Source organism: Pituophis catenifer, unplaced genomic scaffold, assembly GCF_029215685.1.
Source record: "Pituophis catenifer annectens isolate HBS135680 unplaced genomic scaffold, rPitCat1.0.hap2 SCAF_15, whole genome shotgun sequence".
In the NCBI taxonomy this organism is placed as follows: domain Eukaryota; kingdom Metazoa; phylum Chordata; class Lepidosauria; order Squamata; family Colubridae; genus Pituophis; species Pituophis catenifer.
In genome coordinates, this window is record NW_027256895.1 from 12,433,064 (window position 1) to 12,449,218 (window position 16,155).

Below are 16,155 nucleotides of genomic sequence, written 5' to 3' on the forward strand. Positions count from 1 at the left end.
GGTAATGAAACATCTGCAAGAAATCAAGCAAGCTCAGAGAGTGTCAAGAACAACTCATGTCTATACTTCTCCTGTAAACCTTCTAGAACAGAAGAGGAAGAGAATGAGATGCTACCAGACTGGATAGTTTCCAATTTCTCTTCCAACAGTGGCATTAGACATTAATGGCACACCTAGTCAAGTTGTCTGTTGTAATTTCAAACCAGCAAGCATAGCTCTTGAGACATGAAAAATTGATTGAGTTGCTCTTTTGCCAAGACATTGATAAGTTGGACTAGGTCTATGAAGAGGGAAATTATCCCAAAACAATTCTCCGTGCAAGGATGTTTTCCATGTTGTGTTTTGACCTTGTGAGTCTTCTGAAGGTTTGCACTGTCCATATGAAGGTAAGGCCAATGATCTGAGGACCAGGATCTTCATGATGTTCTACATGGTGAATTCAGAGCAGAATTTATTGAGCTTCCATATGACCCATGTCCTGTATATGTATATGAGAACAGCAACTCATCCTTCGTATTTGTGTATCAAATATTGTCCAATTAGTCAGAATCGTGTGATGTCCACCATCCATGTCAAAGTACTTTCTTCGGTGTAAACTCATGCTTTCCTTTTATATCAGGTGGTTGATCCAAGTAACAGGTTCCTATCCATTTGCTTGATAATCGTTTGCTTCTCCTTGAGTGGAAATGTTGCAAACATTTTAAAATTGGTCTCTCTGGCATGTCTTATCTCACTTGCTGGCTCAGACCCACTTCCTCCCTTACAACCCAACCAGGTTGAGGAAACTCTTATTTTGTTTTGTTTTTTGAAAAAAGTTTTTTTATTTTTATTTTTCATCAACATGTTTAAATGTACAGTCTTTTATCCATCCTTATACATTGTTCGTTCATCTTCTTCTTTAACTTCCATTAGGTAATTAATCAATTATTTTGTTCGAGTCTGCTCTTCTTTCCATTTCCTTCTTTTGTTTTACTACAACCTTTCCTTTTTCCCTTCCCTTCTTTCTCCTCCTTTCTTTCTCCTTTCCTCATTCCTCCTCTCCTTTCCTTTCCTACTTCCTTTCCTCTTTCCCCTCTCCTCTCTTCTTCCTCCCCTTCTTACCCTCTCTCCTGATCTTCTTTTCCCTTCCTTCTTCCTCTCCTTTTCCCATTTTTCTTTTCTCTTCTTCTCACCTCCCAACTCCCCTACTTTCCCTTCTCTACTCCTCCCCTCTTTTCCATTCCTTTGTTGAGGAAACTCTCATTTTTCAATTGTTGTTCATCACTCAAAATCCTAGTAAATTGGAGTGGGATTATAATAGCAATTGCAATAGACTTATATACCACTTTACGCTTCTTTACAGCCCTCTCTAAACGGTTTACAGAGTCAGCATATTGCCCCCAACAATTTTGGATCCTCATTTTACAAACCTCAGAAGGATGGAAGGCTGAGTCAACCTTGAACCTGGTGAGATTTGAACTGCCAAATTTGCAGGCAACAGAAATAGCCAATCTGCAGTACTGCACTCTAACCACTGCACCACCATGGCTCATAATGAGTTGTAAATAAATTTTGGGATCTGATTTGGCACTCAAAGAGGAAGGATTGGACACAAAGGTACCTACACATGGGGACAAAGTCCCTTCCAGATCATTCATGCTGCAACAGAATTAACAGATTTTCCTCATGCCTCTTTAGATGTTAGAAAATAAATAACAATAGAGAACAATATTGAGAATTATTACGCTTCTAACTTTAGAATAGCTTTTTTCCCCGGCACAAATTTCACAAAATTCTAGGCCACCAAGAGTATTGCACCTTCACAGTTCCAGGTGCCTAGGAATATACAAGTAGTCCTTGATTTACGACCAAGATGGAGCCCAAAATTTCTGGTGCAAAGTGAGACAATTGTTCAATGACTGTTGCCCCATTTTACGATCTTTATTTCCACGGCTTTACAGTGAATGACTGCAGTTGTTAAGTTAGTAACGTGGTTGTTAAGTGAATCTGGATTCCTCGTCGACTTTGCTTGTTTGAAGATCATAAAAATGACCTCAGGACACTGCATCTGAATTTTGATCACATGACCATCGGGGGGTGTTGCAATGGTCGTAAGTGTGAAAAGCGGCAATAACTCACTTTTTTCCAGTGCTGTTGCAACTTAGAAAGGTCACTAAAGGAACTGTTGTAACTTGAGGACTACCTGTACTGTTACAATCCATTTATTTGTTGGCCAAATTTTAACTATTTTTTTAAAAAAACTATCTTAACAGAATAAAAGATTAACAGAGTTGGAAGGGACCTTGGAGGTCTTCTAGTCCAACCCCCTGCTCAGGCAGGAAACCCTACACCATTTCAGACAGATGACTGTCCAATCTCTTCTTTAAAAACCTCCAGTGATGGAGCATTCACAACTTCTGGAGGCAAGGGGTTCCACTCATTAATTGTTCTAACTGTCAGGAAATTTCTTCTTAGTTTTAGCTTGCTTCTCTCCAAACAGATTAACAGAGTTGGATGGGACCTTGGAGGTCATCTAGTCCAATCCCCTGCCCAAGCAGGAGACCCTACTACACCATTTCCAACAAATGGCAGTCCAATCTCTTCTTGAAAGCCTCCAGTGATGAAGCTCCCACAACTTCCGAAGGCAACTTCTGTTCCGTTGGTTGATTGCTCTCACTGTCAGAAAATTTCTCCTTATTTCCCAGTTGAATCTCTCCTTGTTCAGTTTCCCTCCATTATTCCTTGTCTGGACTTCGGGTGCCTTGGAAAATAGCTTGACCCCCTCTTCTCTGTGGCAGCCCCTCAAATATTGGAACACTGTTATCATGTCTCCCCTGGTCCTTCTCTTCGCTAGACTAGCCATGCCCAGTTCCTGCAACCGTTCATAGCATGTTTTAGCCTCCAGTCCCTTAATTCCTTGATAAGTTTCCATCCATTGCTTCTTGTCCTGCCTTCAGATGTTTTGGAGAATAGTTTGAGCCCCTCTCTTTTTTTCCTAGAACATCATTAACTCCAAAATTTTGTCTTGGATTTTGAGAGGTGGTGTTTTTCCCAAGTTGTCCCTAATAAAAGAGAGAGTATAAATACATCTGTAAGACTAGAATGTTGACAAGAAAGAACTAATAATATGGTCGAAGATGTGACTGAGAACTGACATAATGCTACTTCCACCTAAGATATCCAGTGGCTTCTCTTTGACATGGACATTAATTTATTAGAGCTGTTATACTTTTCAATTACCTAGGAAATAATTGAGAGATAACTCTGTCATATAAGGAAGGTGCTGATGTTAATGATGAGGTGATGCAGGTTTCTATGTTTCAAAGAAGATTGAATTGGAGTCCATTAAACCTCCTTAGGCCATAAAAGCAAAACTTGCAGAATGCAAATAAGTTGCCAATGACTTTTCTCAGTTAAGAACTAGCTGTAAATGAAACATTCCTCCTAAAAATCTCTCACTCCTCAAAGCGCTGAAGTAAGCATAAGAAAAGCAGATACATGGTCTGCTCAAATCAAACCTCCCCAGACAATTTTGTCCTCTCGGGGTTCCCCTATCTAGAAGAATTTAAGCTCCCCTTGATCCTCTTCTTCTCGGTCATGTTTGCACTCACTCTTGCTGGAAATTCGCTGACCGTCTTGGTGGTGATCTCTGATCTTCGACTCCACAAGCCCATGTATTGGTTCCTGTGTCATCTCTCCATCCTGGACATGGCCTTCTCAGCAGTGGTGGTCCCTACAGTTATTGCAGGGTTCAACCCTGGGGGCGAGATGATCACTTTTTCTGGATGTGTGACTCAAATATTTTTTTTCAACTTCCTGGGATGCGCAGAAAGCTTTCTCTTCACCTTAATGGCTTATGACCGCTTCTTGGCTATTTGTAAACCATTCCACTATGGCAACATCATGAGCTGGAGACTCTGTCTCATCCTCTCCTTGGGTACCATCATTGGTGGCTGCCTCAACTCTACTTTTCAGACATCATTGACCTTTTGGTTGCCTTATGGACAAAGAAACCATGTTGACTATGCCTTCTGTGACATTCCGGCCATATTGAAGTTGGCTTGCGCTGATACAAAACTTAATGAATTGATGACGTTCATTGATGTTGGTCTTGTAGCGATGACTTGCTTTCTCCTTATCGTAGCCTCCTATGTTTACATCATCATGGCTATTTTGAGAATGAGTAGCAGTGAAGGACGGCGCCGAGCCTTCTCAACTTGCACCGCCCATCTTACCATTGTGGTCATATACTACCTGCCTGTGGTGTACCATTATCTGAGACCAGCTTCTCAGGGCTCCATGGATGGTGTGGTGAGCATGTTCTACACCACAGTAACCCCTTTGTTGAACCCATTAATATATACCCTTAGGAACAAGGAGATGAAAAATGCTTTGCTGAAACTCTCGGGTGGGAATCTGGTGTAGCAGAGGTGGGTTTCAGCAGGTTCTGACCAGTTCTGGAGAACCGGTAGTGGAAATTTTGAGTAGTTTGGAGAACTGGTAAATACAACCTCTGACTGGCCCTGTCCCCATGTATTCTCTGCCTCCCGAGTCCCAGCTGATCAGAAGGAAATGGAGATTTTACAGTACCCTTCCCGTGCCACACCCACCAAGCCATGTCCACCAAGCCATGCCACGTCCACCAAGCCATGCCCACAGAACCGGTAGTAAAAAAAATTTGAAACCCACCACTGCTGAGTAGGTAGCAAGAAATATGTAAAACAATTTTTATATGTATTTTTCAAAAATTCAATGGTCACGAGTCATGTTCTGAATGTGTACATTAGCCTATTTTAGGGGCTCTTCTAATTTTTGAGGAACTGTTAAGAAATTGGAGCTAGATTAATTTTTAGACAAAGCAAGTTTTGAAAAAGAGCAGATAAATAGCTCCTTCCCTACAAACTAGGTCAGGGGTGTGAAACATGGCCCATGGGGTACTTAGATCTGGCCCAAGGGGCAGCCCTGGAAACAGCAAAGGATCAGCCTGGGTGCCTCTGCCAGCAAAAATGGAGCTAGGGAGGAATGCCCGTGGCCCTCCTGAGCTCCCTTTTCACTGGCAGAGGGTTGCAGGAGGCCATTGCCACCAAAAAGAGAGCTTGGGATCCCGTTTTCACTGGCAGAGTGCTTGGGCCACCATAGGTGCCCCTGACACGAGTGATGTTGAGCTGGTCACGCCCACTCTGGCCACACCCACCCTGGCCCCTGAGGTAAAACGCAACCCTGATACGGCCCTCAATGAAATCGAGTTTGACACCCCTGAACTAGGCTATTTTGTGTCATCTTTCTTTCATAATTCAAGGAATGATATCTTGCTTAGAAGGGAAAAGAGAAGAAGAAACATAAGTTGGTCCAAGACAAAGATTCCAAAGATTCCCCGGAAGGTGGACTGTTGGGGGTTCGCAGGGGTTCGGGAGAACCTCTAGCTAAGATTCTGTGTAGTTCGGAGAACCCCCAAATCCCACTCCTGGCTGGCCCATCCCGCCCCACGCATCCTCTTGCGGCCCGTTTTGGATGCAGGTAAGTGCAGGGTGCGCACGGAGGCTCGGGGAGGGCGAAAAACGGGCCTACCGGGGTAGGCTTAGGCCCAGGGTACTTGCAGGACCATCTCCAGCCATTCTCCCATTGTCCTGTGCGCTCTCACAGAGTCCTCAGGGTGCCATCGGCCAAACAATGTCGGCTGACGACCCCCAGGGGGAGGGCGTTCTCTGTGGGAGCCCCGACCCTCTGGAATGAATTGCCCACTGAGCTCAGGACAGCCCCCAACCTTCTTTCCTTCCGTCGCAAGCTGAAGACGTGGCTCTTCCGCCAATTAAACTGATCCGTTTGGGGGTACACTGGTATAATTTTAAATTGTTTTTTAATTGGGTTACTGATTTTAATTTTGTATTGTCTTGTGATTTGTATTGAAGTTGTAAGCCGCCTTGAGTCCCTAGGGAGAAAGGCGGCATATAAATCACAATAAATAAATAAATACCGAAAGTTCAGGAAAGCCAGAAACAAGCCCATTTCTGGCCTCCAGAGGGTCTCCAGAGCCTGGGGAGGCCATTTTCACCTTCCCAGAGGCTCGAAGAAAGCCTCCGGAGCCCAGGGAGGGCAAAAAAAACCCCACAGTCATGCAGGAGGCCAACTAGGCCACACCCATCCAGCAACCGGGCAGAGAACCCCTTGTTAAAATTTTTGAAGCCCACCCCTGCCCTGAAGTAATCTCTGATCTAAGAGATTTTTGCAGGGTTTCTGAAGGCAGTGAAGAAAGTCTGAGGTTTACATCATGGAGCCACAAGTGTTAATGAGTTCCTCTCCTGGACTATCATGATCCATCCATATATTAAATTCTGATGCTTATATAATCCTCAGTCCAGTAACCTGCATGTGTTTTGCTCTCTTGGACACAGTGGATTTCAGGAACTCATCTTCTCCAATAATATATCTTTAGGAGATATGGTCCCTCAAACTCTTTCCTGACAGTTGGATGGAGTTCCATTATCTCTCAGAAGACCCGATTCCAAAGAAATATCAACTAATGCAAATACAACAAAATAGAGAGAAATAGAGATAGTCATTTGCTGCAGTTTTTACGGAGGCTCAATAAAAGCTACCAGACAGTTTATATGAATTTACTGTATAGAATGATTTGGGTGAATGATTTTTTTCAGTCAGATACTGTATATAGCGATTTGTGTAAATAAGCTTTGTTCTTTGTTGTTTGTATTCATTAAAGCATAAGAAATAGCAGATTTCTAGATTTGGAGATCATTCGGGGATGTATTTTTTTCTGTAAATACGGTAGTGACATTCATAATAAAATCATCGTCCCAGCAATGATACTCTTGCTATGATGTTAATATTTTTCTGAGGAGCACAGTGTCTTGAAATAGATTACCTTTCTGTATATTCGTTGCCCTCCAGGTGAGATTCAAGGTGCTGGTGATGACCTATAAAACCCTACATGGCTTAGGCCCAGGATATTTGGCAGACCACCTGCAGCCAGCAACAACATCCCATCGCCCGGTTCGTGCCCATAGGGAGGGCCTACTCAGGGTGCCGTCAGCGAGACAATGTCGGCTGGTGGCCCCCAGGGGTAGAGCCTTCTCTGTGGGCGCGCCCACCCTCTGGAATCAACTCCCCTTGGGGCTCTGATTGGCCCCTGACCTTTGCACCTTTCGCCACGAATTAAAAACTTGGTTATTCGAGTCCTTCGGCCTGGACTGATGGGGTTTTATATGGGTTTTTTTAGCTTTATCGAATTTAATTAGGCATTTTAACTTTGTATAATGGATTATTGTGGTTTTTATTGTTGTGAGCCGCCCTGAGTCCGTTGGAGATAGGGCGGCATATAAGCCTAATAAAATAAATAAATAAATAAATAAATAAATAAATAAATAAATAAATAAATAAATAAATAAATAAATAAATATTCTTGTCAAGAATGTAGAGATCTGTTTGCAGCAGTCTCCTCTGAAAAATTACCGAAGGCCAAGGTTCTATCAAGAAAAAAATACAATACATTTTGTTTTCCGTATGAGCTTTCCTAGAGGAGTCATTGAGTACTACATTCTGATTTTCTTCTAAATTGTCAACACTCAGCCATACCTCTTCTTCTGACTGGTCTCATTTCTCATCTCTATTGCCTGTTTCTTGCATTCCATCCATAATCATAACCATAAGTTTATTTGTCAAGCATATATAAGATAACAGGTAAAAGTATAAACATAATTTGGATACATGAAAAGAGTAAGTAAAAAGGAATATTAGGACAGGGACGGTAGGCACACTGGTGCATTTATGCACACCCCTTACAAACCTCTTAGGAATGGGGGGAGTTCAACAGTAGACAGGGCATTGACCACTCTGTTACTAAAGTCATATTTTCTGCAATCGAGTTTGGAACGGTTTACCTTGAGTTTGTATCTATTATTTGCTCGTGTATTGTTGTGGTTGAAGCTGAAGTAGTCATTGACAGGAAGGACATTATGGCAGATAATTTTATGTACTATGCTTAGATCAGACTGAAGTCGGCGTAGTTCTAAGTTGTCTAAGCCCAAAATTTGGAGTCTGGTGGCATAAGGTATTTTATTGCGGGTAGAGGAATGGAGGACTCTTCTCGTAAAATATCTCTGGACTCTCTCGATTGTATTTATGTCCGATATGCAATGCAGGTTCCAGACAGATGAGCTGTATTCAGGAATTGGTCTAGCAAATGTTTTGTATGCTCTAGTTAGTAATACAACATTACCAGAGAAGAAGCTATGCAAGATTAGGTTAACAACTCTTAATGCCTTTTTGGCAATGTTGTTACAGTGGGCTCATTCACTTAGATCTTTAGAAATGAGTACATACTCATACATATATACTGTAACAACCGGTTCGCCCAGCACCGGAAATGTGAGTGTGCGCGGGCGCACACTCGTTTCACACGCGTGCCATTCACACATGCATGCAGCATCGCAAAACATGGCGATTTGGGTGCGCATGCCATCCATACATGCGTGTGTCGTCACATGATCATGTGATCAAAATTCAGATGCATGGCAACAGGTTCATACTTATGACCATCACTGTGTTCCAAGGTGATGCGATCCCCTTTTGCGACCTTCTGAGAAGCCAAGTCCATGGAGAAGCCAGATTCTCTTAACCACAGGCTTACTTACTTATCAACCACAGTGATTCACTTAACGACTGAGGCAAGAAAGGTCGTAAAATGGGACAAAATTCACTTAATGAATGTCTCACTTAACAACAGAAATTTTGGGGTTCACTATGGTTGTAAGTCGAGGAGTGCCTGTATGTCAAAATGGTCACAAATCAGGTCAGCTAGATGACCGACACCTTTTTACAACCTTTTTGCATGGTTGTTAAATGAATACTAAAGTCATTAAGTGAACCCATGGTTCACAATGGGGCCGGTTTTGCTGAAAATTGGAAATAATTGCCAGCTTTCAATAAAATTGTCATAAAACACTTGGATTGCTATAAACAGGTATAACAAATTACTTCCCATTGGAAACAATGGGGTCTTAATAGCTACCGTATTTTTCAGAGTATAAGACACACTTTTCCCCCCCTAAAAGAGGGTGAAAATTTGGGTGCATCTTATACACCGAATGTAGCCAAAACCATGAGACATGAAGAGGCGATCCTTGTGCCTCGCGGTTTTGGCAATTCCTGCAGCCTGGAACAGCTGATTGGGGGTATTCCGGGAGGCTGATCCACTCGCCAATCAGCTGCTCATGCTGAATCAGGCTGCAATAATGTGCTGAAGCTGACCTGGCTGTTCGCTATTTGCTGCAAGGACTGTCAGAGTTTGAAGCAGCAAGCAAAACACAAGCAGAGGAGAGGAGTTTCAGTTTCAGTTTTAGTTTCAGAGATCAGCACAGCATGCAGCTTTAGAACAATTGACCTAAGCCACATCCAGGCTCCTTGCTGTCTCCTTCCTTGTTGCTCACACAGCAAATACTGTTTCAGTTTCCAAACAGTCTCACACACTGACAGGACGCTAGCCAGATAAATACTGATGGATGCTGGTAGGCAGAGGCAGAATTTTTTTTTCTTTTTTTCCTCCCCCAAAATTAAGGTGTGTCTTATACTCCGGAGCGTCTTATACTCCGAAAAATATGGTAATTGTTCTCTTGAATTATTTATACGTCTGAACTTTCAACATAATCTATTGTTGAAAATAATTGTGCCCCAGTTGAATTTCTGGAGATCGTAATTGCCTTTCTCCTAAATGAGCCATATTCTAAAATAATACTCAATGGAATTTGATGGAACATTCAACAGCATTCCTTTCCCTATTGCTGGGTAATGAAGCCATTGTGTTCAATAAACACACAACATTTAAAAGATGTCATGGGAGAAATATAGCAATGCTGCTGAAAGGATGCAGCAGGATACATGAATGTCTACTTCTCTATTTCAAACAGAGGGTCCATATCTTCAAAGAATCCATAATATCTCCATAGCATACTGCATCTTCTGTAGATGAGAAAGGGAGAGAACATCTAATCCAAATTAAGAAGGAATCAACAAGACTTGGAATATTTTACAAAATTAGAACACAAAAGCTTACAACAAGCCAAGAATTCACAACAGCTGACCATGTTTTTGGAATTTGTGACATCTTATTTTGCTATTCATGCAACTCATTCTCTCTGCTGTCATTTTGGAAAGTAATATTAAGACCTTCTCAATTGGGTTGAAGATTTTCTGGCTACAACTGGAAAACAAAATGCAGTCTGCTTTTCATAAAATGCCCGAGAGCAATTGAATGGCATGTTATAAAGCTAAAAATCAGAAACCACCGAGTGAATGCAATCGTCTCTTTAGTATTGTGTTAGGACCAAGGATGGATCGTTATGATTTATGATTGTAATGATGGAATATCACTTATTCGTATCTTCTGCAGACCATAAAGATAAAAGTAAAGGTTCCCCTCGCACATATGTGCTAGTCGTTCCTGCTTCTAGGGGACAGTGCTCATCTCTGTTTCAAAGCCGAAGACCCAGCACTGTCCGAAGACGTCTCCATGGTCATGTGGCTGGCATGACTAAACACCAAAGGCGAACGGAACGCTGTTACCTACCCACCAAAGGTCGTCCCTATTTTTCTACTTGCATTTTTTATGTGCTTTCAAACTGCTAGGTTGGCAGAAGCTGGGACAAGTAACGGGAGCTCACCCCATTACGCGGCACTAGGGATTCGAACCGTTGAACTGCCGACCTTTTGATATTTTTTTTTTAATTTGATTTATATGCTGCCCTTCTCCGGAGATTCAGGGCGGCTTACAATGCATTAAGCAATAGCCTTCATTCTTTTGTATATTTTATACAAAGTCAGCTTATTGCCCCCACAAACTGGGTCCTCAATTTACCTACCTTAGAAAGGATGGAAAGCTGAGTCAACCTTGAGCCTGGTGTGATTCGAACTTATAGTAATTGCAGACAGCTGGTGTTAATCACAATGCTATCAGTCTGCTGAGCCACCAGGCTTGTCAGCTTGTCAGATTGACAAGATGAGCATCTTAGCCACTGGGCCACCGCGTCCCTATTATTACAACATATTTCAACTAGATATCTAGTCAAAAAAGACAACATTATGGTAAGGCAAATAGTAATAGATGTCAGGATCTCTGTGCTTTTCCACAGTCGTTTGTGAGGGCCAGATACTTTTCAAAATTGTATATATTCAGGAATGCTAAAGGGAATTTGCTAAATAAGTTTCATTTCTAGATACTTTCCTAGAAGCATCTGTTTCTTAGTGAAACGGCCTGCTTATAATTTTGATAGATTATAGAGAGATACGAAATAAAAAGTAAAAATAATAGGTCTTTGTCCACCACATTGAATATTGATTTACTATTTTTCTAAAAATGTATTGCATGTAATGCCCACTTAACATATGACAGAAAGAGGATGATGTAACATTGTTCTGAAGATCTGGGGGAAGAAAAACACAGCACAGTAAGTGAATTCAAGTCCTACAAAACACAGAGAAGCTGTCAGGGATATCTAAAGGTAAAGGTTCCCCTCGCACATGCGTGCTAATCGTTCACAACTCTAGGGGGCGGTGCTCATCTCCGATTCAAAGCCGAAGAGCCAGCGCTGTCCAAAGACGTCTCCATGGTCATATGGCCGGCATGACTCAACACTGAAGGCGCACAGAATGCTGTTACCTTCCCACCAAAGATGGTTCCTATTTATCTACTTGCATTTTTTTACGTGCTTTCGAACTGCTAGGTTGGCAGAAGCTGGGATAAGTAGCGGGAGCACACCCCATTATGTGGCGCTAGGGATTCGAACCACTGAACTGCCGACCTTCTGGTTGACAAGCTCAGCATCTTAGCCACTGAGCCTCTGCATCCCTCAGGGATATCTATCCAGTAGGAAATATCTCCAGACAACTTGCCTCTTAGAGTAGCTCATTCAGCAAAGACTTCAAGTATATATAAGAGTAAAAGACAGATGGAATGTCCAAATCAATCAGCCCCATATGACTTTATCCTTTCTGGGTTTCCATATCCACATGGATTCCAGCTACCCTTGCTGCTATTCTTCTCCATCATGTTTGCCCTCACCCTTTCAGGAAATTCTCTGATTATCTTGGTGGTGATCTCTGACCTTCAACTGCACAAGCCCATGTATTGGTTCCTCTGTCATCTCTCCATCCTGGACATGGCATTCTCAGCTGTGGTGGTCCCCAAAGTGATTGCAGGGTTCAGTTCCAGAGGGAAAATCATTTCCTTTGCCTCTTGCGTTACACAGGTTTTCTTTTTGAACTCTGTTGGCTGTGCAGAATCTTTTCTTTACACCTTGATGGCTTATGACCGCTTCTTGGCCATTTGTAAACCACTCCATTATACCAACATCATGAGTTGGAAAGTGTGTCTCCTTCTCTCCTTGGGTACCATAATTGGAGGCAGCCTCAACTCTGCATTTCTGACGTCGCTCACCTTTCATTTGCCTTACGGAGAGGACAACTATATTGACTATGTCTTCTGTGATGTTCCGTCCATCCTGAAACTGGCTTGCGTTGATGTAAAATTCAGTGAATTGATGATCATCATTGACATGGGTTTTATTGCAATGACCTGCTTTTCCCTCATCCTAGCGTCTTATGCTTATATCATCACAGCAATTTTGAAGATTCGTAGCAGTGAAGGACGTCAAAGAGCCTTCTCTACTTGCACTGCCCATCTTACTGTGGTGTTCATATACTACCTGCCTGTGTTTTATCGTTATATGAGGCCAGCTTCTCAGGACTCCATGGATAGTGTGGTAAGCATGTTCTACACCACTATCACTCCTTTGTTGAACCCTGTGATATACACACTTAGGAACAAAGCAATGAAAACGGCTCTGGTGAAACTCTGTACTGGGAATCCAGAATAGACAATAAGATTTATGCCTACCTAATGTTTGCATTTTTTTAAAAGAAACATGGTGCATTGTCAAGTTTACTTCATCATTTCAGGATGGAAATCTGAGGTATTTTATGGATCTACTGAAAGTTTCTACTAACCACTCTTAAAGTATGGGTAAAAAGATAAAGGTTCCCCTCGCACATATGTGCTAGCCATTCCCAAGTCTAGGGGGCGGTGCTCATCTCTGTTTCAAAGCCAAAGAGCTAGCTCTATCCGAAGACGTCTCCATAGTCATGTGGCCGGCATGACTAAATGCCAAAGGCTCATGGAATGCTGTTACCTTCCCACCAAAGGTGGTCCTTATTTTTCTACTTGCATTTGTTACGTGCTTTCGAACTGCTAGGTTGGCAGAAGCTGGGACAAGTAATGGGAGGTCATCCCGTTACGCGGCACTAGGGATTTGAACCACTGAACTTCCGACCTTTCGATCAACAAGCTCAGCGTCTTAGCCACTGAGCCACTGCATCCACCATGTCCACCACATCCCTAGTGCTGCTACTTGTCCCAGCTCCTGCCAACTTAGCAGTTCGAAAGCACGTAAAAAATGCAAGTAGAAAAATAGGGACCAACCTTTGGTGGGAAGGTAACAGCATTCCATGCAACTTTGGCATTTAGTCATGCCGGCCACATGACCATGGAGACATCTTTGGACAGTGCTGGCTCTTCAGCTTTGAAATGGAGATGAGCACCAACCCCTAGAATCAGGAACAACTAGCATACTGTATATGTGCAAGGGGAACCTTTACCTTTAAACTATGGGTATAACTAGTCAAATTCCATAGAAAGCCACAAGGAGCTCATTAGAAATTTGGGGGTGAGTCTGTGCTATGTTCTTCTTAATCTAGGAGGTGAAGATTATCTGCTTAGAGGTGTAAAGAATCAGTATATCAAGTATCTCAATAGTCCTTCCACCTGCAGGTGGTTTCCAGAGAAAGCTTGAGCAGATGCCCAGGAAAGCATCTGAGATGTAAAGCAATGTTGAAGGAAGCCTAAAGTTTACAGAGCAATCATTCCCATCAAGTGTTTCTTTGTTCTTCTCCTAGAGAAGACCTCATCCAACCAGACCTTAAAATCAGATGTTCACAAAGTCCTTTTTCAGCCATCTTCTGTGAGCTCTGCTGTCTTTGACACAGAAGAAAAAGAATTCTATCAAATCATCCCCTCCACCGTGTCTATTTAGACTTTTCTTGCACTACTGTCTGACATTCCACACTGTCTCCTACAAGACCACCTATGTGAATAGATCTCCACATATAGGAAAAAAATCAGAGGGTAAAAGAAGAATTATTAGGCAACTAAGTTGTAATAAAAAACTATGATAGTTTATGCATGACTGTAACTGTTTTTGAAATACATTTAATAATTCTTCTGTATGTCTTTGCGTGTACTTCTTCCATGCCGTAATAATATTTCTGATATTATAATTTGAATTAGCATTATCCTTTTGCTTTGTTATTCGCTGAACTTGAGCAATAGCACTTGGTAAGTTCAATATGCAGATACCATGCATAGTTCTTTCTCTCTCAATAGAATTCTTTATTGGCCAAGTGTGATTGGACACACAAGGAATTTACCTTTGGTGCATATGCTCTCAGTGTACATAAAAAGATACATTCATCAAGAATCATAAAGTACAACACTTAATGATAGTCATAGGGTACAAATAAGCAATCGAATCATACTAGGAAACAATCAATATCAATATCAATCGTAAGAATACAAGCAACAAAGTTACACTCATGCAGTCATAAATGGGAGGAGATGGATGATAGGAACGATGAGAAGACTAATAGTAATAGTTATGCAGCCTTAGTGAATAGTTTGACAGTGTTGAGGGAGTTATTTGTTTAGCAGAGGGATGGCACTCAGGAAAAAACTGTTCTTGTGTCTAGTTGTCTTGGTGTGCAGTGCTCTATAGTGTTGTTTTGAGGGTAGGAGTTGAAACAGTTTATGTCCAGGATGCAAAGGGTCTGTAAATATTTTCACATCCCTCTTTTTGACTCGTGCAGTATACAGGTCCTCAATGGAAGGCAGGCATAACCCCACTATTCTATTCTATTCTATTCTATTCTATTCTATTCTATTCTATTCTATTCTATTCTATTCTATTCTATTCTATTCTAAATCTTTGGAAATCCTGTGTCAACCACAAGCGACCAGGAACAGGAATTGAGTTCTATGCATTTCAAACTTATTACATTTTTATCTATACACAAGTAACCGATCTACTAATAGTCAAGACAACTAAATAAGAATCAATGGAATTCACAGGTGGTTGAAGTAAGGTCTCTCGTGAGAGTGTAGTTGTAGGAATCCGCAATCTGCATATGTGCAGGGATTTTCCTATCTTGGATGGCAAACCTCAGATAAGGAAGGTTACTTGCACGTAAGGGCCAGGAAATTACATTAGAAGATAAGACCCTAATTCTGTAAACAAGAGGAACAGGAGGAGAGGAAGTGTGATGTGTGTTAGATTTTAATTATAGCCAAATATTAGAAGTGCTTAAGCCAGCAGTAATGATTAACCTATGATTTAAGTTACCTGGAAGATTCTGTGAGCCAATGATATTCTGCCAAGTATGCTGTAACTTGAAAGTAACAAACTATATAATGTCACTATGTAAGACAATAAAGTTACCACATATATTCTCAACCTTTGTGTGTGTGGTCACTCAACATGTAGTGACTCCAAACTGATGGTGCATTTTACCCTGCTTTTGGGCTCAGCCTGGTCATCTCCTATATCATAGTAATGAACAGGGTGGATCTTTACAGATAACTTTTGTTATCATTTTTTTCAACTATCAATTCATGCAACATCCATTTTCTTTGTCCTTTTGTTTCTACTGGAAACATAAGCATCAAAATCAACAGGGTGTTTTCCAAATCAAAATTAAGATAGAACCATAGACTCGAACGAGAAATAATGTTCAGCCCAAAAGGAAGTTCTCTCCTACAAGGCCAGATCACATACACTGGAGGTACGTTTTTAGTATAGCATACCCAAGAATTAACCAAATCCCTGGGTTTCTTCCTAAAACCACATATTTGTATCCCGAATACATGAAACAGTTATCTGTTTATCGCTATGGCTTATGATGTTCCATAACTACCTTAAGGCCAGGGTATTTACGAGACCGCCTTCTGCTACCAATAACCTCCCACCGGCCAATACGCTGTCACAGAGAGGGCCTCCTCAGGGTGCCGTCGGTCAAGCAATGTCGGCTGGTGGCCCCCAGGGGGAGAGCCTTCTCTGTGGG

At 41.8% G+C, this 16,155-nt stretch overlaps 2 protein-coding genes across 2 annotated transcripts; both read left to right on the forward strand.

Annotated features, from left to right (window-relative positions):
• The first annotated feature begins 3,477 nt into the window (after nt 1-3,477).
• On the forward strand, nt 3,478-4,404 carry LOC139324374 (olfactory receptor 10G6-like). Its single transcript, XM_070954086.1, has one exon. The coding sequence runs from the start codon at nt 3,478-3,480 to the stop codon at nt 4,402-4,404; it is 927 nt and encodes a 308-aa protein (XP_070810187.1).
• Nucleotides 4,405-11,936: 7,532 nt separating this feature from the next.
• LOC139324375 (olfactory receptor 10G6-like) lies at nt 11,937-12,863 on the forward strand. Its single transcript, XM_070954087.1, has one exon. The coding sequence runs from the start codon at nt 11,937-11,939 to the stop codon at nt 12,861-12,863; it is 927 nt and encodes a 308-aa protein (XP_070810188.1).
• The last annotated feature ends 3,292 nt before the right edge of the window (nt 12,864-16,155 follow it).

Excerpts from the sequence above, each read along its gene's own strand:
- LOC139324374 (XM_070954086.1), top strand. The coding sequence starts at position 3,478 with ATGGTCTGCTCAAATCAAACCTCCCCAGACAATTTTGTCCTCTCGGGG.
- LOC139324375 (XM_070954087.1), top strand. The coding sequence starts at position 11,937 with ATGGAATGTCCAAATCAATCAGCCCCATATGACTTTATCCTTTCTGGG.